Here is a 27,145-nt window from a genome sequence, read left to right as displayed (position 1 = left end):
GGTGGTGATCTGGCCAAGAGGATCCCCGCCCATTATAGAATCGGTCTGATTTTCATTCCATTGCTTTCTCCGGGGATTCTGCCTATCTTCTGCCGAAGTTGCGTTGATAGATTGGGAGAACACCCATGGAAATTACTGGAGTATGTTTATTCCCCTTAGGGCTAATCTTCGTTCAGCCATCTCAGATTTTGCAGAGATTACATAATTACAACGAATTAACTGCTTTTAAAGGTTCGAACGTATTAAGACATCATTTCCTTTGAACTCTACAAATAATTATAGAGTTACTGCATATCAAAGAAGCAGAAAGAAGCTCAATGTTCAACATAGGATATACATTACTTTTATTATTTAAGCACGAGTTTTGTCAACATGAACCAAACAGGAAATATGTTGAAACTATACATAAACCTGGTGCCTGTGTGTCGTGGAAGGAGTGCTTTGAACATTACCTTCAAGCGATCATTTGATGAAGTTTTATAGAATTAATCTATCATGAGTCAAACTGGATCTGAACATTATGAATGTCTACAAGTCAATTTCATTTCACCACAGGACCTCAGGCTTTAACTTTGTAATCTTTCAGATCATCCTTCCTGTTCTCTGCTTGTGACCAGGACCTTTCTCTCATAATGCCATGCCCATATAAGTTGAATTTCCTCTAAGTCTATCCACTGTCACTCTGGATCCAAGCCCATTACTTCTATATCCCTTTCTTTTTCTCCTTCTTGGCCTCTCTTTGGCTCTTTCCTCCAATCTCCTGCCCTGCTTGTTGCACTGTTACGCAATCTTACATTCCTCTTTTCTGCAATACTTTGCCCCCACACTTCCCAATCCCAATCCATCTGCTCCTCTGCCTTCCTACTCTCCTACCACTATCCCAAGCTTGAATAAATCTGTAGCTACCCTCTCTGTTAGTCTAAGAATTCTATAGAGAGTCTATTGAGGCACCAGTCACTACCTCCTTATGAGCAGCAACCCAGATGCTCCATCCTCCAATGTTTCTTCCTATCACGCTAGTTGGGTCCAACATTGCCAACTTGCTTCCCGTCCCCAGCTGACCCACCAGAGCATCTTTGGACTCTGCCAGCAGATCAACAATCTCTACCCCTCTCCTATTTCCTTCTAGAAGGCTTGTTCACTCACAAACAAGGCACTTGCTGTCCACATCTTAGAGTGGATGAATGCATTGAAACCATTACACTGACCTAAACCTTGTTTATGGGTTGGCAACACTTTGCCCCTCACCTTTCCATCACTTGCACTGTTGCAGCGATGGTGAGGCAGATATCTACAAATCACACCAAAGTCTCTCCCTTTATTCTTCAGGCATTCTCCTTCTTCATCGTATCCTACACCCTTGCCTTGCCTTTAAAATCATCAACTCCAATGCAGTGGGGAGGCAGTGCCGTAGTGGTAATGTCAGTGGACTAGTAATCCAGAGCCCAGGTGAGTGCTCTGGGGACACAGGTTCGAATCCCGCCATGGCGGACAGTGAAATTTGAATTCAATTAATAAACCTGGAATTATAAGGCCAGTCTAATGGTGACTATGAAACCATTGTCAATTGTTGTAAAAACCCATCTGGTACACTAACCAGGAAGGAAATCTGCTGTCCTTACCTGGTCTGGCCTACACGTGATTCCAGACCTACAGCAATGTGGTTGACTCGTAAATTCCCTCTAAAATGGCCTAGCAAGCCACTTAGTTAGTGGTTCAAGAAGGCAGCTCACCACCACCTTCTCAAAGGCAATTTGAGCAATAAATGCTGGCCTTGCCAGCGACACCCACATCCCATGATCAAATAAAAATAAAGTACTGAGAGAGTGCTGCATTGTTGGAGGTGTTGTCTTTTGAATGAGACGTTAAACTGAGGCCCTGCCTGCTCTATCACGTAAAAGATTCCATCACACTAGTTTGAAGAGCAGCAGGGGAGCTACCCCCGGTGTCCTTGCCAATATTTATCCCACAATCAATATCACGAAGAGAGATCACCTGGTCATTATCACATTTGTTTGTGGGAGCTTGCTGTGTGCAATTTGACTGCCGTATTTCCGACATTACAACAGTGACTACTCTTCAAAAGTACTTTATTGATTGTAAATTGCTTTGGCACGTCCTGAGGTTGTGAAAGGTGTTATATAAAAGGAAGTCTTTCATTTGACTGTCTCAGGTTGAACTAGACTTTTTGCAACTTTGCCATCCTATTCGAACCCATATCCTCTCCATTATGAAGGTAGCTTACTTACACTTACAAAATATCACCTTCTGCCTCTCTGTTCCAAAATCCTTATCTATGCCTTTGTCACTTCCAGTTTTGGTTATGCCGATGTTGTTCAGGCTAACCTTCCATCCTCAATAAGCTTCCAAAACTCATATTCTAAACTGCACCAATTCCCGGTACCCATCTTGATTAGCCACATTGGCTCCTGGTCCACTAAAGCCTCAAATTTAAAATTCTCATTCTTGCATTCAAACCCCTGCATAGTCTCACCCGTCCCTATTTTTCTAACCTCCTCCAGTCCCACAACCGCTCCTGAACATCCTGTTCATCTGACTCTAACCTTTTGTGCATCCCTCCTCTCTTTGCCTCACCATTGGCGGCCATGCCATCATCTTCCTAGGTCTCATTGGGATTCCCTCCCTAAGGAGGCACTCGAGAACCATTGGGGACTAAGGGAATTATGGGATATGGGGATAGGGCAGGTTATTGGAGTTGACGAGACGTTCAGCCATGTTCTTATTTAGTAGCAGAGGAGGCTCAATGTACTCTATGGCCTACTATTGTTTTTTGTGTTCTAAACTCCTTCACCTTTCCACCTCCCTTTCCTCCTTTAAGATCCTCTTTAAAATCACTTCTCCTAATATTTCCTTTTTAGAGCAGGAACAGTGGCTTCTAAACTTTGGACAGATTCGGGGTTTTCCAGCAGATTCAGATTTTTTTTTTTTATAAAGGCCGCCGGAAACCCCCGAATCTGTCCGAAGTTCAGAAACTGCTGTTCCTGCTCTCATGCAGCACCTGTCAGCTGTGAAACTGACAGCACAAGTTTTTTATAAAAAACTGACCAACCACAAAGCTGCTCTTCTGAGTATTCCTGCTCTCTGCTACTGTCAGAGAGAGAGAGAAGGGGACAGAGAGAGAGAGAAAGAGAGAGGGGTAAAGAGAAAGAGAGAGGGGTAAAGAGAGAGAGAGAGGGGAACAGAGAGAGGGAGAGACAGGAGAACAGAGAGAGAGGGGAACAGAGAGAGGAAGAGAGGGGAGAACAGAGAGAGAGAGGGGAGAACAGAGAGAGAGAGGGGGACAGAGAAAGAGGGGGAACAGAGAAAGAGAGAGGGGGAGAGAGAGAGGGGGGATAAAGAAATGGGGATAAAAAGAGCGAGGACAACACAGAGAGGGGAACAATGCAGAGGGAGGGACAATGTGGGGGTGGATGGAGAACAATGCAGAGAGACGGGAACAATGCAGAGGAGGAACAACACAGAGGGGAGGGGACAACACAGAGAGGAGGGGAACAACACAGAGAGGAGGGAGCACAGAGAGGAGGGAAACAGAGAAGAGACAGCAAGAGACACAGAGGGAGAAAGTGTGATCAAGATCACTCCTGACAGATGGACATCTATCCGGAATATTCCACATTGCTACAAGAAGTGTGCAGGCAAATACTGACTACTTGTGCAAGCCAAAAAATGCCAGGCATCTCATTAAGTCAGTATCCAACATAGTGATAAGAAAGTAAGTCAATAAATTAATCTTCTCATTTAAAGCTTCTTCACAAAAATGCACATTTGTTGTTGTTTTGATTAAAATAAGATACATTTTTAATGCCTTTATCTTTCTGAAATTGTCTCCTAGGCTCCCTGTGCAAGAGGCCAGAATTGGAGGTGCACAGATATTTCAGAGGTAGGGAGGGGTGAGGCCATGGATGGGTTTGAAAACAAGGATGAGAATTTTAAACATTTTGAAGCAAAAATTAGAGAAAGTAAGGAATACGGCAGTTGTTAGTTTATTTTAAACATCCAACAACTTAATTATATCTGGATGTTACTTAACCACATGCAGCTCGCTTATTAATTGTTCAACAAAGCAAGAATAGTCTAAACCAGAGTTGTCCGATCTTTTCGCATCGGGGGGGCCACATTACAATTGTTCATATAAAAACGAAACAGTGTTTCAGTTTGATTCATTACCATTGATTTAGTACAATAAGCTACTTAAAATTCTTTTAAACTTTTAGAGCTTGGATTAATTCTATAATATATTAATGTTTTATTTCTGAAGTTACAATCATGACAAACAGGAATATTCTACAAGAACATATGTACAGTACAATGTTAACTATTCATTTCAAGTATTGTGTTAAAAACCCTTTTTCTGGAGAGCTGGGGAAGAATATTTTAACAATTCAATGTATACTCATTAAACAGATGTTTTTCTGTCTCCTCTGGGAACATCTGCTAATTCCCTCTGACTCTGGACCAAAAGGATTGCCTTATGACTAAGTACTATGGAAACGACTGGGGCTTAACTTAGCTAACAACAGAAGTGAAATAAATGGGAAAGCTGAATTTATCCTGGGCACACTCCCTCTGGGATAGAGAGGGAGATTTAAGTTCATTGGACCTATCTTTGGCTTCCTTACTTAAATGTTTCTGTAATTGCTTTTCTTAAGAGAATAAGTCTTTATCAGTTGTGGCTTAAGTCTGAAAAGTCACTCTGTGCTATTAGCTAATGTACAGTAACCGAATCTGTTCGTGCACAGAAAGGAGGTTAAAAAAGTCTTTTATTCTCTACCCATTTTAAAGGTCTCATGATCAAAGAGCTGGAAGGCTCTAGATTTCAGGATCTGAAAGCTATTTTCTTCTATTCATTCTTTCATCTTTTCCTTTTCCTTTTGTTTCTTTGCATATTTATTGCTCTCTTCACAGTACAGTAGTTTGTTTTCTTTGCCTATCTTAATTCTGTTTAACATTAAAACATGTACTTGAGTGAAAAAACAACAAACGATCTCCTTATGCAAACTGCTGCAGACAAATGTCCAACTGAAAAAGTAACAGTTTAAAAGCTGCAATTTTTTGGTCAGTCTAATTTTTTCTCCTTCCCCGAAGGTGCTGACTCATGATGGGCTACAATTTCAGAGGTACCAGACACCTTCCTATATCTTATCCAAGTGGGTATTCTTCACTCGTGAGCTTAATCGGTACACTTTCTGTCGAACTTGATCTTTGAAGAGTTTTGGTTTCACACTACTGAATGCTAGTAATCGAATGAATAAGTTGTTGTCAAGCAGTTAATTGTTCTTAAAATAAGTCCTCAGAAATGGAGCAATTGGTACTTTCCATATTGACTGCAAATGGTGAGACCATGCTGACGTTAAAGTGATTTGAGTTATCCTTTTGAGAAGTATGCAGTCAATTCAAAATCCTAAAACAGCCGGCAGTGTGGTTATTCTGGGACAAAGGCGGGTATATAGAGTTAGGTCGCAGATCTCATTTAATGGAGGAACAGGCTTGAAGGGCTAACTGGCTGACTCTGTTTTTATGTTCCTATTCTTGACGGTCCCAGTCCAGAAACAAATTACAGTTCTATCAGCTGCAATTTGAACTTTCGCAGCTCCTTTCAGTATAACGCAAATTAAACTAACACATGAAGTTGATAATGTGAAAGTGTCACAATGCACTTAGAAGCAAGGGATATTGTTTTGCAATGATTTCTAGTAGGAGCATCGAATACCAGTGAACCGTTGCAGCTGGAAATCATAATCTGGAGATATTTTCTGTTTTTTCTCTAAATTACTGATCCATGCACGTGCTCTGTAAAGCTGTTGGAAAATATTTTGTCAAATTAAAACTGAAGATGTTAGATGAAAAATGTAACAAAATTAAAACTGATAGCACAGAATACTAACTGCCCAAAGACGAGTTTAGTGCATCATTATAAGTATTTTTGTGACTAAAGGAATGAGTGTCAGGGACAAGTTGGAGCACAATGATTTTGTAAATCAACAACTGGTTACTTTCCTTTTAGATGGCTATTATACCTGGAAAGAGACAACGTGCAAACCTCACTTTCACAGATTTAGTACATCAGTGAATTAACCTTAAACCCAAACTCCTTAAGGTGGCTGCAATCCAACAGTGTCAGTTATTATAAAATATTGCCATCATCGAGGCAGCACAATAGATATCTTGCAACATTTCAACACTATGAATTTCATTGCTGCAGGAACAAGGACAGACAATTTTCTTTGCAGGTGACTTTTGCGATAACTAATTATATTCAGTTCCAAATTCAATAACATAGAGGGCAGTTCCAACCCTACCTGGCTGACAGAAACCAGGAGGGTGGGCAGTTAAAATCATCCCAGTCACTTACCCACCCTGGAGGAGCTGAGAGTTGACCTGCAGTGAAGTTCATCTGCTTTACTCAGCAGGCAGCAAGGGCGGAATCCTTTTTAACATATACATGCCAAGTCCTGATGACACCATTGTACTCTGACTGGAATTTCATTAGATGGCTTGAGCCAGGAGTGGCAGTGAGTTTTCCGTCAAGCCAACTGAACGAGGAAGTGAAGCGAGGCACGTAGAGGCCCCAACAGGTAAGTTTGAATTTTTCTTCACTTTTCCTTAAAGAACAGCTTAAGCCTTCTCGGCTACCATTTCACTTCCACCCTGGGGCCTGATAGCTGACCCCACCACTCACCTGGTCACAGTGCGCAGCCTCCTTGTTACGCAAGTTTCTGCCACTTTCCTCAAACTTACGGCCTGATAGAGGTGGAAGGTCAGCTGGCAATAGCTGGTAATATTTAAATAAGACCTGGAAAGTTAAAATATCTTGGGCCTCTTTTTCGCTGGGTGAGTTTTGAACTGAGCTGAACTGAAGTGACGTTCCATCAGGCAGATAGTAAAATGGCCTGATACTGTCACTTCCCATCGGGTGAATAAGGCTAAAATTAACCCCCATAATTCACCTGCCAAACTCTCAATCGCAGTTAAATTTGGAGCCATACTTTCAAATAATTCCTTTCGTCAAAGCTTTGTTAATTTGAATATATTCCAAATTGGTCCGGTGGAAGTAAATTTGTGCAATAATTTGATAATAGATTAGCGTTTCAAAAATGTGCTTGAAACTAGGCCCAACTATTAAATTAACAAAGGATATAAAAGCCATTGCTTCAAGACTGCCAACATCCTATCAATTCTACACAACATCAAAGGTACTTTTCAAACAATTGTAGACGTAGCCGATATGAGAAATGTCGAAATTCATTTGTAGTTGATGGCCTGACTCCAGATATATTATTGACGTTTCCTATTAATATAATATTGTTATGACCAGGTGAGAAAGGTGTCTAGGGGTCCCTTTTAGCCTTCACCTGGTCTTACTGTAACGGGGTTTTATTTTAAACACACTGGTGAATCCTTCTTCATCGCTTTCCAATTATAAGGCAAAGAAATGAGCACAAACAGGTTTTCTTCGGTTTAAAGAAGAAGAGTGAAATTTATTAAAACTTGAACTTTAATTCAGTTAACGCCTCCGGATACACACTGCACCCCATATGAGCATGCATACGCAATAAACACATGCAAATGAGACAGAAAAGAGCAGAAGAAAAAAATAAGTAGACAGTCTGAGGCAATATCAGAAGAGTTTCTTGTTACTGTGCTTCAAGCTCACTGTAGTCCTTTTATGAGTAGTCTTGCTTTTTGTTGGGGCCTAGTATTCTTCTTAAACCTTGTTCACTGTAGGAGACTTTTCTCTCTTGGGGTTCATGTGTCATCAATGGGTCTTCAGTTCCAATAGAAACAGATGGGAGCAGACAGGAGAGTGATGTTCTCAGTCCAGGAGCCAAGAGCTTTCTGAGTTTTAAAACTCTGTGGCAAGTTCAAACTCAAAAAATTCCAACCACCAGTTAGTCTTGTGACTAAACTGGTCTGACCAGGTCTTCTGTGCATTGGTGAAGCAGGGACTGTGTCCTTTGTTCCAACACTGTCTGCTAGTATGGAAAAAAGGTCTTTCCAGTGAGGGGCCTGGAAATTCCTTGTGATAGGCCCTCTTTTCTTCCCAGCAGCAATTTTAAGTTTTAATGTTCATGTGGTGAAATAATGTGTGCCTCATTCTTGGCAGGTGTGGGCTTGCATGACAATACAGAAGTATGAAGATGGCCAAAGTCACTTACCTACATATACTAAGCTACATATAGACTGGAAAAATCAGATGAGCAGAGGTAGCCTAGCTGAGGAGTACATAGAATGTTTTCGGAATAATTTCTTGAAAAATACATTCTGGAGCCAACCAGAAAATAGGCTATACTAGGCCTGGTGTTGTGCAATGAGATAGGATTAATTAATGACCTCATAGTTAAGGCACCCCTTGGTAGTAGCAATCATAATATGATTCAATTTTACATTCAGTTTGAGGGAGAGAGGAGTGGGTCCAAGACCAGTATTTTAAACTTAAATAAGGGCAATTATGAGGGCATGAAAGCAGAGCTAACTAAAGCAAACTGGCAAATTAGGTTATGTGATAGGTCAATAGAGATGCAGTGGCAGACATTTAAGGGGATATTTCAGAATACACAGAATAGATACATTTCAACGAGAAAGAAAAATTCATCCGTGGTTAACTCAAACAGTTAAAGTTAGTATCAAACTTAAAGAAAGAGTATATAATTGCGCAAAGATGGGTGGCAGGTCAGAAGATTGTACAGAATATAAAAAAACAGCAAAGATTGACTAAAAGATTGATAAGGAAGGTAAAATTAGAGTATGAGAGAAAGCTAACTAGAAATATAAAGACAGATAGTAAGAGGTTCTATAGATATTTTTTTTTAAAGTTTAAAAAGAGAACATTGGTCCTATAAAATGTGAGTCTGGGGAATTAATAATGGATAATAAGGAGATGGCAGATGAATTGATCAGGTATTTTGCATCAGTCTTCACTATACAGGATACAAGTAACATCCCAGAATTAGCTGTAAGTCAGGAAATGGAAGGGAGGGAGGAACTCAAGAAAATTACAATCACCAGGGAAGTGGTATTGAACAAATTGCTGGAGTTGCGGGCTGACAAGTCTCCGGGTCCTGATTGTGTTAAAAGAGGTGGCTAGTGAGATAGTTGATGCGTTAGTTTCAATTTTCCAAAATTCCCTAGATTTGGGGAAGGTTCCGCTAGACTGGAAAATGGCGAATGTAACCCCTTTATTCAAAAAGGGAGGGGGACAGAAAGCAGGAAACTACAGACAAGTTAGCTTAACATCTGTATTAGGGAAAATGTTAGAAGCTATTATTAAAGATGTTATCGCAGGGCACTTAGAAAAATTGAAGGTAATCAGGCAGAATCAACATGGCAAATCATGTTGAACCAATTTATTGGAGTTCTTTGAGGGAGTTACATGTGCTGTGGATAAAGGGGAACTGGTGGATGTATTGTACTTAGATTTCCAGAAGGTATTTGATAAGGTGCCGCATCAAAGGTTATTGCAGAAAATAAAAGCTCATGGTGTAGGGGGTAACATATTGGCATGGATAGAAGATTGGCTAGCTAACAGGAAACAGAGAGTAAGCATAAATGGGTCATTTTCTGGTTGGTAAGATGTAGTGAGTGGTATGCCACAGGGATCTGTGCTGGGGCCTCAACTTTTCACAATTTATATAAATGACTTAGATGAAGGGACCGAAGGTATAGTTGCTAAATTTGATAATGACACAAAGATAGGTAGGAAAGTAGCTTGTGAAGAGGATATAAGGAGGCTACAAAGGGATATAGATAGGTTAAGCGAGTGGGCAAAAATCTGGCAAATGGAGTATAATGTGGGAAAATGCAAAGTTGTCCATTTTGACAGGAAGAATAACAAAGAAGCATATTATCTAAATGGTGAGAGAGTGTGGAGCTCTGAGATGCAGAGGGATATGGGTGTCCTAGTGCATGAATCGCACAAGGTTGGTATGCATGTACAGCATGTAATTAGGAAAGCTAATAGAATGCTATCGTGAGGGAATTGAATACAAAAGTAGGGAGGTTATACTTCAGCTATACAGGGCATTGGTGAGACCGCATCTGGAGTACTGTGTACAGTATTGGTCTCCTTATTTAAGGAAGGATGTAAATGCGTTGTAAACAAACTAGACTGATACCTGGAATGGGGCAGGCTATCTTATGAAGAAAGATTGGACAGGCTAGGCTTGTATCTGCTAGAATTTAGAAGAGTAAATGATGACCTGATTGAAACATAAGATCCTGAGGAGTCTTGACAGGGTAGATGTCGAAAAGATGTTTCCCCTTGTGGGAGAATCTAGAACTAGGGGTCATTGTTTAAAAATAAGAGGTCGCCCATTTGAGACAGGAGAAATTTTTTCTCTCAGAGAGTCGTGAGTCTTTGGAACTCTCTTCCTCAAAAGGCGGTGGAAGCAGAGTCTTTGAATATGTTTAAGGCAGAGGTAGACAGATTCTTGATAAGCAAGGGGGTGAAAGGTTATCGAGGGTAGTGGTAATGTGGAATAATCAGTTCAGTCATGAATTTATTGAATGGTGGAGCAGGATTGAGGGGCCGAGTGGCCTGCTCCTGTTCCTAATTCATGTTTGTATGTATGTTTCTGATATTGATTCAGGCAACAGAAACTCGTAAAATTGGAAAACCAAATGAGAAGCCTCTCAAATTACCTGGCATTGCACTCGTCACAATGAACATAGAATGAATAGATGGCATTTGATGGAGTTTGCACATTTTCGATAATTTTTAACTAACATGAGGACTGTAGTATCCCTAATATTGAGAAAATACTTTTGGCCATTAGAAAAGGGAAACTGAAATAGGCTTCTTTTGAGGGGTTAGCTGTTGTACTTCTGCTTTTGGTGTTGAGGATAAAGTTAATGAAAGTGGGCCTTATATTCCTGGTGTCAGAAAGTATGGAGACTGGAATTCCTTGCCTGTTTGGGGTCAGGATTTGGTTTTCATCCCAATTAAATTCTGTCCCAAATTCCAGCCAACTTTGGGGGGAGGTAAAAGTAGATAAGTCTTGTGCTCATCCCTTCATGCTAATGAGCTCTGTCTGAATGGCTTCCTGGGTTACTCCAGAAATTCCACATATTACATTCTTTTAAGGCCTCATCAAGATTCTGAACAGCAAAGAGCCAACGTGAATTGTATTGAGAACCTTTCATGAGGTTCATACATATCAAAAACAAAGGGCGGAATTTTAAAATGATGGTCCTGCTGTTGGCCCAGGGAATATTAGTAGATCGGGAATCTCTAGCGGGCTTTGGTGTGGCTCTTCAACTGAGCCATGGCATTAGCACCCTACTTCAGGGCTCTCTTACATATCAGAGAATACGGGTGTGATGATGTGCTGGATATGTCAAAGGAAGGATTTCTAGTTAAAGGGACCCTGGCATGGGTTACAATGGCTCATCTGCAAATGGACCTTTGAGGCTGCAGCAATCACAGGAAGAGAAAGGAGACCTGGGAAGGCTGCTCCCTGGGTCTCTCACTCATATGTGGAGGTCCTGCTGTGGGATCTGAGGGTCTACAGTGAGGTGAGCTCTACTAAGGAGGAGGAAGAGACAACCTCTCCAACCAAGCAGGCATGCATGCAAGTGGCTGAGGAGCTTAGCAGCAGAAGTGTGGTTCCTCCAACCTGGAGACAGTGCACCAAGAGGATCCAGCACCTCAGAAGAGCGAGAAAAGTGAGTGGGATAATACTTTCAGGTGCCAAGCCCCACACTGACATTCCTAGCATTCTTGTGCACAACACTCATCAGAACAACACACCTTGCAGCTCCACTTATTAATCTCTCTCCAGGCACCTCAAATCCCCATCTGAGTCCCCAACACTCACACTTACCCTCATCCTATTTCCCTCTCGTACCCATGCCTCACAGTCACCATCCACAAATGTTGTCCTTCCCTCCTCTCCACACAAGCCATTACTGACACTCATAACTCTCTGCTTTCTCTCCTTTACGGAGGGGGAGGGCAAAGATCTGAGGAGTTGGTAGTGTTGGCCCCCTCCAGTGGCAGGCACCTTGACAGCCTCTGGCAATGCATGCCCACTTGCTCCACTGGGAAGGAGTTCTTGTTCCAGGAGGCTGCAGATGTCAGCAACAACCTCCCGTGAGAGCCTGAGCCTCCTGAGGCACTGGTGCTCAGACATGATGAGAGAGCTGATCCTCTGCCTATAGACCCTGTGTTGGTGTCTCACCTCCTTGTAGCTGGATCTCTGTGCCCATCATCTCTGCCCTGTGCAGCAGCATATGGCTGAGGAGAAGGAAGCTGGTGCTGGTGCCAGTGTTGCAATTGGTACTGCTGCTGCTAGAGCTGTTAGTCTTGGTGTTGCTGCTCCTCTTGTTCTTTATTAGAGGCAAGGTAGAGGCTGCATAAGCTGCTCCCATGGTTTGGTGAAGGCTGGCAGCAGCAATGTGCAATTGAAGGTGAATGAAGTGTGACAAGTGGTGACTTCCAAAGGTTGGCAATCACCTGTCAAGCACCTAAAGCACTATTTGAGAACGAGTGCTGTGAGCAGCAGCCTTTCACCTGGCCATGGCTGCAGCACTTCAGCTTCACTAATCAAAGCCTTCCCAGCCTGTCAGTTTCACTGAAGTAGTACTCCCCTCTAGGTACTCACCTCAGTGAAACTGGCGAGTTACACACAGCTTGGGAAATAGATCCACTGGCTGTTAAAGTCAAAATCTTTGTTTAAAACAGATCCCAATGACCTATTTGAATATTTAAATGCCTTAACCAACAGCTGCATGGGAGTATGCTGCTTGACTTCAAACTCGCTCGGGTGAAAACTGGATGATGGTGGGATGATGTTGAGTTTCTGACCCAATGTCACTTTTCGGGGATTTAACTCCCAACATGCATCCAAACCCACCTCCCCTTGCTTGTAAAAAATCCACCCATAGTTGTTGATTCTGGTTGGGGTGGGGTCTGGTGGCATTATCAGAAGAAGGGTTACTGACCTGAAACGTTAACTCTGCTTCTCTCTCCACAGATGCTGCCAGACCTGCTGAGTATTTCCAGCATTTACTGTTTTTATTAATGTAAGGTTAGTTTGCTAGAACGATCCAGTCATAAGCATTTCCTGTGATAAATTGAGCAGCGCCATCTTTAATCCTGGCAGCTGCCTGAACGTCGCAGACACTGATATTCCAGTTGAAGAGCCTGCATTTGCGCATGTGCAAGTACTGCGTCACCTAGTGGTTGCGTTGTCAGCAAACGCAGCTATTAGAATATGGGATCTGTCTTTAAAGATGGGAAGCAAGAGCTAAATTTATGCAGCATTAATTACAAATATGATTGATTAATGGATGGTCTGGCTGTAATACCTGAAACTGATGTCTCTCGTTTCTAGCTTCTCTTTCCACAGATGCTGCCAGACCTGCTGAGTGGTTCCAGCATTTCTTGTTTTTATTTCAGATTTCCAGCATCCGCAGTATTTTGCTTTTATGTCTCTCGTTTCTACTTCCCCATCTATTATCTTCACAAGATTGCCTGGAGTTGAGGGGGAGGGAGTGCAATTCTTGCAACATATTTCAAAACATTGCTTTATTGAATGTAATTTTTGTGTCACATTACTACAATGTCATTAAGTTAAATTGGCCTATTGTATACACCTCTATGGTATTAAGATTTTAACTGTTCTGTAACATTCATTCTTTAACCTGCTGAACTGTTCAAATGATCTGTAGACATTGAAGCTGAGGTGCACTTCACATACTTCTATAATATGCAGTTTAACTGACTATGAGTCCACAACCTTGCTCTGTTCTGAAAAACAAAGAACATCCTTATACGTCTTGCTCAAACTGTTAACTGGAATATGCCAATTTGCAAACAATGTCTTACAAAAATTAAATTTATTACAAGGCATGATCTCTAATGTAAAAATGTTTTGTCCCTGTTCCTAAAAAGTGTAGTGACAACTGTTAGGCACACAGGCCTCAAAGTCCATAAAGGCAATTAATTGCTTTAAAAAATTTTCATGATCAACATTAATAGCTCCTAACAGGAACTTCAGCTGTGGCCAAGGCAAAGCTTGGTTACAATATACTGATGTTTGAACTTCTTGTCGCCTTCCAAATCCGTTCCCTTCTTTCCCAGAACTCCATGCTTGAATCCCTCCAATCAGGTTCCTGCCCCTGCCACAGTATTGAAACAACTCTAATCAAAGTCACTAATGACATCCTATATGACAGTGACAAAGGTAAACTTTCCCTCCTCGTTCTTCATGACCTATCTGTAGCCATTGATATGGTTGACCACACCATCCTCCTCCAAAGCCTCTCCACTGTCGTCCAGCTGTGTGGACTGCTCTCACCTGGTTCCATTCTTATCTATCTAATCATAGCCAGAGAATCATTTGCAATGCTCCTGCAGTGTTACCTCTGGTTTCCCCCAAAGAACTATTCTTAACCCCACCTATTTCTCATCTACTTGCTGCCCCTTGGTGACATCATCCGAAAGCCCAGCGTTAGTTTATTGACAATACTCAGCTCTACCTCAACACCACTTCTCTTGATTCCTCCACTGTTGCTAAATTATGAGACTACTGATCCGATGACATCCAGTGCTGGATGAGCAGAAATTTCCTCCAATTAAATATTGGGAAGACTGAAGCCACTGTTATTGGTTCTCGCTCCAGATTCCGTTGCCTAGCTTCTGACTCCATCCCTCTCCCTGGCAACAGTTTGAGATTAAGCCAGTCTGTTCACAATCTTGGTGTCACATGTGACCTTGAGATGAGCTTCCGACATGATAATCTTGCTATCACTAAGAAGTCCTATTTCCACCTCTATAACATCGCCCGACTTTTCCCCCGTCTCAGCTCATCTGCTGCTGAAACCCTCATTCCTGCATTCGTTACCTCTAGACTTGACTATTCCAATGCACTCCTGGCTGGTCTCCCACACTCTACTCTCTGTAAACTGAGGGTCACCCAAAACCCTGTTGCCGTGTCTTAACTTGCACCAAGTCCCATTCCCTTGTACTTGCTGACCTACCAGTCAAATAGTGTCTTGATTATAAAATTCTCATCCTTATTTTCAAATCCCTCAATGGCCTCTCCCCTTCCTATATCTGTAATCTCTTCCAGCCCCACAACCCTCCAAAATATCTGCGCTCCTCTAATTCTGGCCTCTTGCGCATCCCTGATTTTAATCACTTTACCACTGGTGGCTATGCCTTCAATCACCTAGGACCCAAGCTCTGGAATACCCTCTCTACACCTCTCCAGCTCACTTTCCTCTTTAAGACACTCCTTAAAACCTACCTCTTTGACCAAGCTTTTGGTTACCTAATATTGTCTTTTGCGGCTTGGTGTCATACTTTGTTTTATAATGCTCCTGTGAAACGCCTTGGGACATTTTATTACATTAAGGAACCATATAAATATAAGTTGTTGTTGTTATAAAAAGTTTGCTGCAACAAGGTTTGCTTGTAGTCAGCTCACATCGTATGTACACTTTTCTTGATTCTTTTGCTTAATAACAAAAACTATTGACTCTGCTCATGTTAAATAGTTTTCCTATATAATGACAGCAATTACACTTCAAAGCTAACATTGGATGAAACAGTTCAGATTGTTCAATGTGATATATGAACATTACACAAAGGCAAATATTAGCATGATCCTCTTATCCACTGCAATGGATATTGAATCCTGTTCTCTGTTCAGCACCTCAAGTTGAATCTGGCTGAAGATTTCAGAATGTTAATGTTTGCATTTTTTTTATAGTAACACAGATATTTTGGTGTGATCCAAACTACTGATACTTACAGGACTTTCAGGTTGTAGAGACCAGCAAAAGCATGCATAGGGATCTGTGTTAGGTGATTTCCAGACAGCCGTCTGCAAGAGAAACAAGAACATTGCCATGTGGAATTAATCTAGGTAAAATAATTCACCATGAAAATAGCCAATTGGTAGCAATGGGAACACAAAGTGCATTGCCAGAAACGCAATATTAGGGGCAGTTATGCAAGTTAACCTTGACCAGACTTCAACAAATTGCACAATATTTTGATAAATGCAAAGTACAGATTTGTACACTATTACATAACCAATAAATACTGATGAATATTCATGATTGGAGACATTTTAGAATATTCAGGCTAAGTAAAGAACCCCAAATTCTCTTCTCCCATTTTGAGTTCTACTTCACAAAATTGACATTTCTCTTCTGGTGAGGTGAGAGGATTTTAGATCTGTGTCCCAAAGTGTAATGTCTATATTATAAAAGTACAGCTTCTTGGGTCAATGTATGCCTGATGATGTCCTTTCTATGTAGCTATTGGTAAATCTTTCTTTTGCAATGTTATATCACCATGAAAATAATCAAGGGCTTTTATTCTTTTGCAATCTCTTGAATTTCTATAACCAAAAGTAATTGTGTGAGGCGGAACTAATTTAAATTACTATAAATCAGCATAACAGTGTCAGTGACTGGCAGTCACCCAAAAAGCACACTGCAAAGACAGGTACATTATAAAGGGTTTCTGTTAAGGTTCTCGGTTCACAAAAATATAAACCCATGGGGCTCGAGTTCACATCGAGCTGGAGTCCAGGTGACTTTGTGGCACCAATTTGCCATTGAACTAAGGTTCAATGATGAATAGGCAATCATGTTCAGAGAAATTATTAGGATGGTCCTGAAATTTATTGTGCTCTACATGATATGGGAATGATTGATCCATCATCCTGATGAAAAAAAAAGATTTTACCAGATAATAGAAAGGATTTTCAAGGGAGAGGATTGCAGTTACCATATCCAAATCAAGAAAATAATCCCATTTGCTTTGAAAACTCCCAAAGCAAGTTTTTACAAAGATCACAGTCACTGATGCACTTTATTCATTGAATAAATTGATACAGTCCATAATTATCAAATAAGAACGTGACATCACCCTTTAAAGTAATGAATGGGTCCAACTTTGTACATAAGGTTGGTTAGGCCGCATTTGGAGTACTGTGTGCAGTTCTGGTCGCCGCATTACAGGAAAGATGTGATTAAGCTAGAGACAGTGCAGAAAAGATTCACAAGGATGTTGCCTGGTTTGGAGGGCTTGAGTTATAACGAGAGATTGGATAGGCTGGGTCTGTTTTCCCTGGAGCAAAGGAGGCTGAGAGGGCACATGATGGAGGTAGATAGGGTAGATAGCCAGAGTCTGTTTCCCATGGTAGGGCTGACTAAAACTAGAGGGCATAGATTTAAGGTGAAAGGGAGGAGGTTTAAAAGGGACCAAAGGGGTAAATTTTTCACACAAAGAATTTGGGTATCTGGAACGAGTTGCCAGAGGAGGTGGTGGAGGCAGGAACATTTAAGCAACATTTAAGAGGCATCTGGACAGGTACTTGAATGAGCAAGGCATAGAGGGATATGGAATTAATGCAGACAGGTGGGATTAGTGTAGATAGGCATTATGGTCGGCATGGACACGGTGGACCGAAGGGCCTGCTTCTATGCTGTACGACTTGATAACCAATTCTGGACTAATGCACTTATGCAGGTAAGTTCACTTAAGTGTGTGCAGCTGGGTAACAAGGGTTTCTAATACTGCGTGCTCCACTTTCTGCCAAATTTCAGAACACTACTGTGCAGACCCAGGCACAGGCATAAGGGTTTCGTCATACACATGTATCGCTATCTGTAGAGCAATGTGGCAAATTTGTTTAGGGAAACTGACACGCCACAACAAAAGTATTAACCTGAATGACTGTGACTCTTGCTACCAGGCAGCTTGTACTGCTAGAGAAAAAGAAATTCTGATGAGATTTATGAGCCAATATAACATATTTGATCAATATCTTAATATGTACTGAATATATCTACAGTATGTAGAGCACTTTAAACATGTTAACTGGACAATTCAATCTTTACAGAGATACAAGGTAAAGATTTCTCTGTTTGCTGTTTGTAACTAAATTGTAGGTGTGCTCTTTATAAAATACTGCACAAGTAGTATTAATTTGGTAATAATTAAATTATGGATAAATATTCCCTAAAATAAAGATGACCAATTGTAAGACATAACATGGCTACAATTAGTATTGATGATAACTGCATAATGGTGGTAAAGTTTCATGTGAGGTGGACTAGAAGAGAAACAGCTATAATAACTGACAGGTCTCAGAAATCATGCGAAGTAACAATTACCATTCACACAGAGGGCTTAATTTTACCGTGGGTTCAGGAGTCCAACATCAGGACTAAATGGGGGTCCCGAGCCCATACTTGCCAGTAGCAAGACCGGCAGAGGGATTGCACCAAAGATTCCCATTTCTTTAGATACAGATTCTTCAGTTTGCGGATGGGCAGAATATTTGCACTTGGTCTGGTGTCGATTTTTACTCTGAGCTTATGCTTGCCACTCTTCTGTGGACATATAATCCCAATCATGGTGAATGCCTCAGATTGCGTGACAGCATTGACATGCTGATCCAAATCAACTGTTCGCACGAGTGCATTCTTCATCTGTGACAATCTGTTTCTCTGCTGACCTGATGTACCTGCTTGGGCTTTTGTTGTGTGTTGGCATAGCTTTTGTTGCATTTGCCATCCTGTCTTGCAGACATTCTCTCTGCATGGGATCTGCCTCCATTCCTGTGTGCAGTATCTGAGCTTGGCCTTCTGCACTGCCTTGCCCAATGTCCTCCCAGGCCACAAGCTTTGCAGTGGTCCTGGTACATTGGACAACTGCGAATTGGGTGAGTCAGGCCACATTTGCCTCAAGGCTTAGGATATTTCTGCGTCTTGGTTACAATACCAATTGTCGTAGCCGCCCCCAACACTTGTAACTGTTGGCATCCAGCCATGATGGCTTCAAATTTCCTTCCATCATTGAGCAGTGCATCTATGGTGTGCCCTTTCTTCTTTTCTAGCCTTTTTGAAAGGCCTCTAGTGAGGTAGATACGATAACTAGCTCTATAACCTGTTCCAACAATTCAATATCTGCAAAGTCACATTCTTGAGCTTTGTCTCAGCACCTTGCAACAAACTGGTCAATGGACTCATTATGCCTTTGCCGGTAGGTCATAAGCTCAAGCCTTTGTTCTCAGAAATTGACCCTCACCTTGAGTTGCTCCTCCAGGTGTGTCCATAGCTTGCTTGGGTCCTTCCGATCCGCAGCTGACAATCCTGATATGTTGATCCATTGCAGGCCCTCACTGCCCAGTGTGATCTTGATTTTTATAGCTTGTTTCTCTGGTTCGCTCACTTCTTGATCCAGGGAATGCAGTTCCATCCATTGTCGAAACAATTTAAATTCAGATGCTATGTCCGACGCCTTCTAATCCATAACTGGATTACTGAAAGCCATTTTCTGGATGATCATGCTGTTTCACAAATACAGGCTTTTTCAGAGGTTTTCTTTTTCACAGGCACACTTCTTTTACAGTTTCTCTGCTTTACAGGTTTTCTATCTCACAGGTACAGCTTTCGGTTTCCTTTTTTAGACCTCTTGTATTCTTATGTTCAAATAGGACACCAGGGAAAAGATACATTGCTGTAAGAGATCTCAGCTTACCTTCAGTAGAGAAAAATAAACTGAAGAATAATTTCAGGTATTTAAAATGATGAGGAGTGTAAATTGCCAATTCTTTTTACAAAACCAGGACAACAGATGTTAGGATTTGAAAGCTGCAGGTACACTACAGCTACAGTATTGATGACAGTGCTAAGAAGTAGTAATGTCAATCAGTAGTCAGGGCTCAACCTCACTCTGGAATGAAGTGGGCTGAGATTCCATCTTCCAATGTTAATATGTTGCTTTAAACTAACATTGTAAGAAATTCTGAATTAAAACCAAATAAGATTAGATTAACATCTGCAGTAGTACAAGTACCAATGTGTTGACTGTTTCCCAAATGTATCAGCCAGATTTCTTAACCAGAAAGACGTATTGAATTAGGCTTAGAGTGATATAAAGGATCACCTATTCACTTTGCTACAAAATGAGTCAGATGGGATGCTACTAAGCTACCTGGATGCAATGTTCTGAAAGAGGCTAATTGTAGGCTAATTGCACCAGCTGCGGCCAGCTAACTCAGCACAAAGTGGGAAAGCAAACTGGGACCTCCGACACTTTATGGTTTAGTACTATATCAGGCAATACTTTACCCACTCGCCCATCAGGGGACTTATTTGCAAATTCTAACTGAAACAACAGGAATGCAGAGACAAAACTGATATCATGGGTATTTATCTCTATAACTTCAGATGACATGTTATTATAAGGAGATTGATATAGTAACATCTTGCTTTAAATACTTTTCTTCTCCAAAGAGTTTCCAGAAAATGATAATTAAAAGCAGCTCTGCCAACAGCTCAAACTGCCCTGATGCCATAACATTGTCTTCATTGTTTCTACAAAATAAAAGTCTTGTAAAAAAGGATTTCACACCACACTCAAATAACATGGAAAAACCTGCTACTCTAAATTTGACTGTCTGACTTGCCATCACAAAACACGAGGGATTTCGTCAAAAGTCACTGCTTTGTGTCAATTTTCTCATCTGTTTCTCACCCAGCCTGTAAAAACTGTTTATTTCAAGGCTATCAGGAATAATTTGTCTTTGCTGCTCTATGTCACACAGTGAAATATTTGTTTAACGATGTATGCACATGTCGCTCTCATTAACAGCGCTGCTGTAGGCCACAATACCAGAGAAATTTAATTCCCACTTCACTTCACTAACAATGAATAATAATTAGGCAAGTCTCCAGTGAGGATAAACTCACAGTAGATTAACTCTTTACAACACTTGGAATTATATTTCTTTCTTTCATCTGATGTAAAAGCACAAAAAATGTCCAAAGATATTGCATCTCAGCACCTGAGACTAGCGTCATGCAATTCATTGTATTTCATATTCTCAGTGCTACCAAGTATTCTAAGAACCTTACGAACATGTGTTCAGTAAACTACTAGCTCACATGGTCCTTCTGGACTTTCCCACAAGCACTAAATGAGCACAAATTTCATATCCTACTTTCTGTTTTTTTTCCTTTAATGATCTACAGTTCTATCAAACTTCTGTGTTGTTCATGGACCATAAAAATGAATTGTCCATTGTGTATGATGATTGGGCTTCTGCTGCATTCCAGAATCGTGTGTGACTGTCAAAGTCTGAAGACGTTCCTAAAGATTAACTAAAAGCAAAATACTGCGGATGCTGGAAATCTGAAATAAAAACAAGAAATGCTCGAAATACTCAGCAGGTCTGGCAGTATCTGTGGAGAGAGAAGCAGAGTTAAGGTTTCAGGTCAGTGACCCTTCTTCAGAACTGGCAAATATTAGAAATGTGAAAGGTTATAAGCAAATAAAGCAGGGGTGGGGCAAGAGATAACAAAGGAGAAGGTGTAGATAGGACAAGGTCACAGAATAGCTGACCAGAAAGGCATGGAGCAAAGGCAAACAATCTGTTAATGGTGTGTTGAAAGACAAAGCATTAGTACAGATAGGGTGTTAACGGACTGAAAATTGAACAGCCGCAAGTACAAACATGAAAAAAAAAATGGGTAAGCAAACTGAACAAACTAAGATGAAATAAAATAAAACAAACAAAATAAAATTAAATATATGAATTGTCCATTGTGTATGATGATTGGGCTTCTGCTGCATTCCAGAATCGTGTGACACTGTCGAAGTCTGAAGAAGTTCCTAATGATTAACGAAAAGCAAAATACTGCGGCACAGTGGCGCAGTGGTTAGCACAGCAGCCTCACAACTCCAGCAACCCAGGTTCCGTTCTGGGTACTGCCTGTGTGGAGTTTGCAAGTTCTCCCTGTGACTGCGTGGGTTTCTGCTGGGTGCTCTGGTTTCCTCCCACAGGCAAAGACTTGCAGGTTGAAAGGTAAATTGGCCATTGTAAATTGTCCCTAGTGTAGGTAGGTGGTAGGAGAATTGAGGGAAGGTGGGGATGTGGTAGGGAATATGGGATTAATGTAGGATTAGTATAAATGGGTGGCTGATGGTTGGCACAGACTCAGGGGCCAAAGGGCCTGTTTCAGTGCTATATCTCTCTGTGACTCTATATTAAAAAAAACTAAAAATATAAGTAAAATGGGGGGCCTGTCATGCTCTGAAATTATTGAATTAGGCACACTACAGCCTAATCAATTAGGCACACTATAGCCTGCCGGACTGAACATTGAGTTCAATAATTTCAGAGCATGACGGGCCCCCATTTTACTTATATTTTTCTTTTTTTTTCTTTTTTATATATTTAATTTTTTTTGTTTATTTTATTTTATTTCATCTTAGTTTGTTCAGTTTGCTTACCCACTGTTTTTTTCATGTTTGTACTTGCGGCTGTTCAATTTTCAGTCCATTAACACCCTATCTGTACTAATGCTTGGTCTTTCAATACACCATTAACATATTGTTTGCCTTTGCTCCATGACCTTCTGGTCAGCTATTCTGTGACCTTGTCCTATCTACACCTTCTCCTTTGTTATCTCTTGCCCCACCCCTGCTTTACTTGCTTATAACCTTTCACATTTCTAATATTTGCCAGTTCTGAAGATGGGTGACTGATCTGAAACGTTAACTCTGCTTCCCTCTCCACAGATGCTGCCAGACCTGCTGAGAATTTCCAGCATTTCTTGTTTTTATATACCTAAAGATTAACTATTGGCCAAGTTTGTGACAAATTGATGACTGGAATCATCTATAAAAGATATATTGTCCAACATTGGTTATACTTTTCCACTTAAGTCTTATTAAAATACAACAAGTGACCTTCTTCTAAAGTTTTCCTGCACATATATTTCAAGTGAAAATACTGGAAACACAGAACAGTTTTGTCATCATCTAAACCGCTGTTAATATTTCAAATGTTTCCTGAAAAATAATATTTTATGTATTTTTTTAAATGTATTTAGAAGTTAAAAAGGCATTCTTTAAGTATATCACTGGGCTGGCACTGAATAAATTCTCTATTTTGTGCCGTTTCAAGGAGTTGTTGTTAAGTTCAATTGGGACACATTTTGGTCCATTTGTTAATGTGGATCTCCTAAAAGCTTAAGATAATTGGCAAAGGAACTGGGGCAAGTCGGGGGGTGATGAGGAGATATGCTTATCTGCAGTGAGTTCCTATGATCTGGACTACACCGGCTGAAAGAATGGTGGAAGCAGATTCAATAGTAACTTTCAAAAGGGAATGAGATATATACCCAAAGAAAAAATTTGGAAGGGTATGTGGACTAATTGGACAGTGCTTTCTAAGAACCAGCACGGGGACGATGGGTCAGAGGGCTTCTCTCTGAGCAGTATGATGCAATGAAAAGCAATGAAGCCAAGTGCAGCTTTTATGGCCTTCTTTAGATTCTTAAAAACACTGCAGGATACAGACCTTCAAAGGTAATGATTCCTTTCACACTTCCAATATCTTTCACCCCAGTAGGCTACTGTCTAACAGTATGAAGTATAGAACCATATATTTACATCAAAATACTTACTTTTTAAGCTGCTAGTATGGGGTTCGTGAGATTCAAAACATAAATCTACATTTTTATAGGGAATTCTTTTCTTGAAGTTTTCTCCAGCATAGTCTTTAATTATAATAAAATATGTGTAAAAGCCTCGCTTCTGTGAGTGTAACCCTTGATTGAGAGACAGTTTTCACTGGTGTGAACTGAGTTATGGTTGATACTGGCAGTAGACTGAGTGCCCAGCTGTTGGATCTCAGTGCCTAGCTTAGGAATCAACACAAACATAGTGGCTCCAACTGAGGGGATTAGTTCTTACAGCATAAATCTTTTAAAGAAAGCATTTACTTTCAAATAAAGAAATAAGGCCATTTAAAGATGAGACTACTGTATCCTGGGGTATTGCTTAAATATGTGTGCAACTGATGGCAGGGATGGAAAAAAAGGATACATTTCTCAATTCCTCCTTTGCTAAATCTAATTCTGCACAACACACACATTGGGGAAATTTTAAGCTCTCCCCCATGGCAGGTTTAGAGGGGAAGAGAGCATGTAATTGGGTGGGATGGTGGTGGGGGGGGGGGGGGGGGGGGGTGGACCCCACCAACTTCCTGCTTCCGCCGAAATTAAGTCCAGGGCGGGAATGCCTGAGAATGGCCTTCCCACCCCGCTGCCAATTGAGACCCTTAAGTGGGCAATTAATGCCCAATTAACAGCATCATCCCGCCGCATGGGGAGCACAGCAAGGCAAACTATGTGGTTGCTTGCCAGCTCCGGGATGGGGGTGGATCCCTCATTAAAAGGCACTTTATGCCTGAACGAGGGACCCGGCATTGGAAAGTGAAGAGGTGGGGGGAGGTGGCTGGGGGGGGGAAGCCGCTGAGAGCCATCTCTTGCCTTTGCTGCTGACCTCCCTATGTGGTATAATGGGTTTGAAAGGGTAACTATTTGGGACAGTGAGAGTAATACCTCCCACTATGATGATGTAAGAGATCACATGAGAGACTTGAAGGAGAAGCAGCATGGCATCAATAGAGTTAGACATACTTCAGTAAAGCTGTGTACAGTTCTTTAATATGTAATAAGCTAGTTATTGTTAAAATTTACCAAAAACACAGGAATATCTACCAGCTAGACTAACTGAACATACAATATGGTGAACAGCGATGGTTTTTGCTGTACAACAGCCAGAAAATTCTGAAAAAGTACTTTGAAGAAGGCTAACCTGAAAAAAAGTGGCATCAAAGCAGTACCAAGACTGCAGAACTTGAGAAGAGGCTGTGAAAAGCTCCAGAGCTGCTCCGTGGATGAGTGAGGCATGGAGAGTCGGGCAGTCGGCTTGCAGAGGCATTCAGGCTGCACCACAGAGGCGCGATGCTCAGTGAAAAAATCCCGGTCCAGCAATCACAGGCTTAACGTCGGGGTGAGAAACCCTTAAAAAAGGGTACAAAATTGTTTCTAAAGGTGCACTAGGCAGGCAGCACCACGACAAACCAAAAATCCTCAACAAGGGCGGATCTGAGAGCAACGCCGTTACACGAGGCAACTGTGAGGCTGAAAAGCATGGGAATACTTCCAAAAAGCATGAGAAAACTTGCAGTACAGAAATAAAACTATCTAAAAAGTTTAGAAAAGCTATGGATCTTAAATTTATGCTTCCAGAGAGGTTTGGACACATGGATGGACCAAATCAAACTCAAAACTTATCACTTTGGAGAAAATGATATTTGGGGCACAGAATTACTTCAAAATTATTCAGCAAGTCTGAAGCAGAACAAGTCAACACAATGCGTTATTTCATAGGAGCAATAGCAGATGATGTTATTGCAAGACAAGGTATTAATGAGACATTGAGCCTGTTCCGCCATTAAAAGCCATTGATAATTATTTCAACCTGAAGAGCACCAAGATTCTAGCAATGGCCAAATTCAACAGAAGGGTCCAGAAACTAGGTGAACCGGTATATGCTTTTATTAATGACCTTTATGGACTAGTTGAAGGATGCAAATATAGAAACCTAAAAGCAGAATAAATATGAGACCACATTGTAGTAGGCATTGCTGATGAATCCCTTAGATTTATTGCAGTCTAAAGAAAACCTCACCCTAGACAAAGCAATACAGCTAGTGAGACAAGCAGTGATCCGTAAACAGAACAGAGCAATCCTGAGAAGTGAAAAAAACCTTGGTTCAGGAAACCTCCAGTGATCATACAGTTCCTTAAGCACAGGACTGTAAAAGAAGCACCAGAAAAGAAGGTACACTTGGGATGGAAAGTGCAAGACGCCATGAAACCCTGCCAGAGCTGGGTCACCCACAGGCGCAAAGAGTGTCCTGCAAACAAAGTAGAATGCTTTCACAGCAAAAAAGTTGGCCATTTTGGGAAGATGTATTGAAGTAAAATCTTTACTTTCATAGATTCTAAAGGAAAAGCCTTCACGCATAGAGCTATTCATGAAGTTGAACAATCTCCATCAGAAGAAAAATCAGAAAACTTCCTTGGCGAGATCAATGACCCTAATCATGCATTCTGGACTGGAGATTATATATGTCAACGGACATATCACCAACTTTAAACTAGACACTGGAGCAAGCATAACAGTTTTATCAACCAACAAGCCAAGGTTATCAATGCATTGCCTCCAATCAAAAGAAATTCAACTACACAGCCCAGGAGGGATTGAAATGAAAGTCAAGGGAAAGCTACAGGCAACACTCCAGTACAAGGGAGAGCAAATATTGGAAACATTGTATGTTCTACAGAATCAAGAATTTTCTCTTTTAAGTTGAAGAGCTTGTATAGACTTTAATAGTATCAGGAAGTGGAAGGAGTTAAGTAGCAAGAATCCAGGAGTCACTTTCAAAAAGACTTTCTGAAATTATTTACTGGTCTAGGAAGACTGAAGACCGAATATGGTATTAGTTTGCGAAAAGATGCTAAGCTTGTATGACTTTTCATGCCGATGAAGACACCACACCCACTAATGAAACAAGTCCAACTTCAGCTAGAAGAGATGACCAGGATGGGAGTTATTTCTCCTATCACTGAGCCGACAGAATGGTGCCCTGGAATGATTCCAGTTCCTAAACCTAATGGTACTCTTCACATTTGTGTAGACTTAACTCAACTTAATAAGGTTATAGCTAGAGAAGTTCATCCTATGTCCTCAGTAGACGAAAACTTGGCAAAGTTATCCAAAAGTACCATGTTCACAAAGCTCGACGCGAATAGTGGCTTTTGGCAAGTCCCATTGGATGAGCAGTTAAGGTTATTGACAACCTTCATTACTCCATTAGGAAGATTTCATTTTTCAGCACCAGAAATATTCCAAAGAACTATGTCGAACATTCTACAGGGCCTTAAGGGAGTAATATGCTGTATGGATGACATCTTAGTCCATGGGGAATTGGTTGAAAAACATGACCTGAGAGTCAGAGCAATTTTGAATCATCTACAGATGATGGCCTGACACTTAATGAGAAGTGTGAATTCTCGAAAACGCCTATTCACTTCCTAGGGCACATAGTTAGTAACAAGGGTGTAATGGCAGACCTGCAAAAGACAACAGCCATTAGTGAATTCCTAATTCCTACTTCTGTCCAAGATCTTCAAAGATTCCTCGGAATGGTTATTCAGTTGGAAAAATCTTTTCCCAATCTATCGCAAGATACTGACCCCTTAAGACAACTATTAACGAAAGCTCAAGCATGGTGTTGGA

The 27,145-nt window shown here is 41.0% G+C and overlaps 1 protein-coding gene across 3 annotated transcripts in view; it reads right to left on the bottom strand.

Annotated features, from left to right (window-relative positions):
- The window catches only part of LOC137384089 (leucine-rich repeat-containing G-protein coupled receptor 6), a 267,409-nt gene that overhangs the window by 104,088 nt on the left and 136,176 nt on the right, over positions 1–27,145 (bottom strand). For all 3 annotated transcript variants that reach the window (XM_068057687.1, XM_068057689.1, XM_068057690.1), the window contains exon 3: positions 15,777–15,848. In XM_068057687.1, coding sequence (XP_067913788.1) covers positions 15,777–15,848 — 72 coding nt within the window. The remainder of the gene's footprint in view (positions 1–15,776; positions 15,849–27,145) is intronic.

This window comes from Heterodontus francisci, chromosome 25 (genome assembly GCF_036365525.1).
Source record: "Heterodontus francisci isolate sHetFra1 chromosome 25, sHetFra1.hap1, whole genome shotgun sequence".
Classification (NCBI taxonomy): domain Eukaryota; kingdom Metazoa; phylum Chordata; class Chondrichthyes; order Heterodontiformes; family Heterodontidae; genus Heterodontus; species Heterodontus francisci.
The sequence above is the reverse complement of the archived record's forward strand: the minus strand, read 5'-3'. Positions and strand labels throughout refer to the sequence as shown.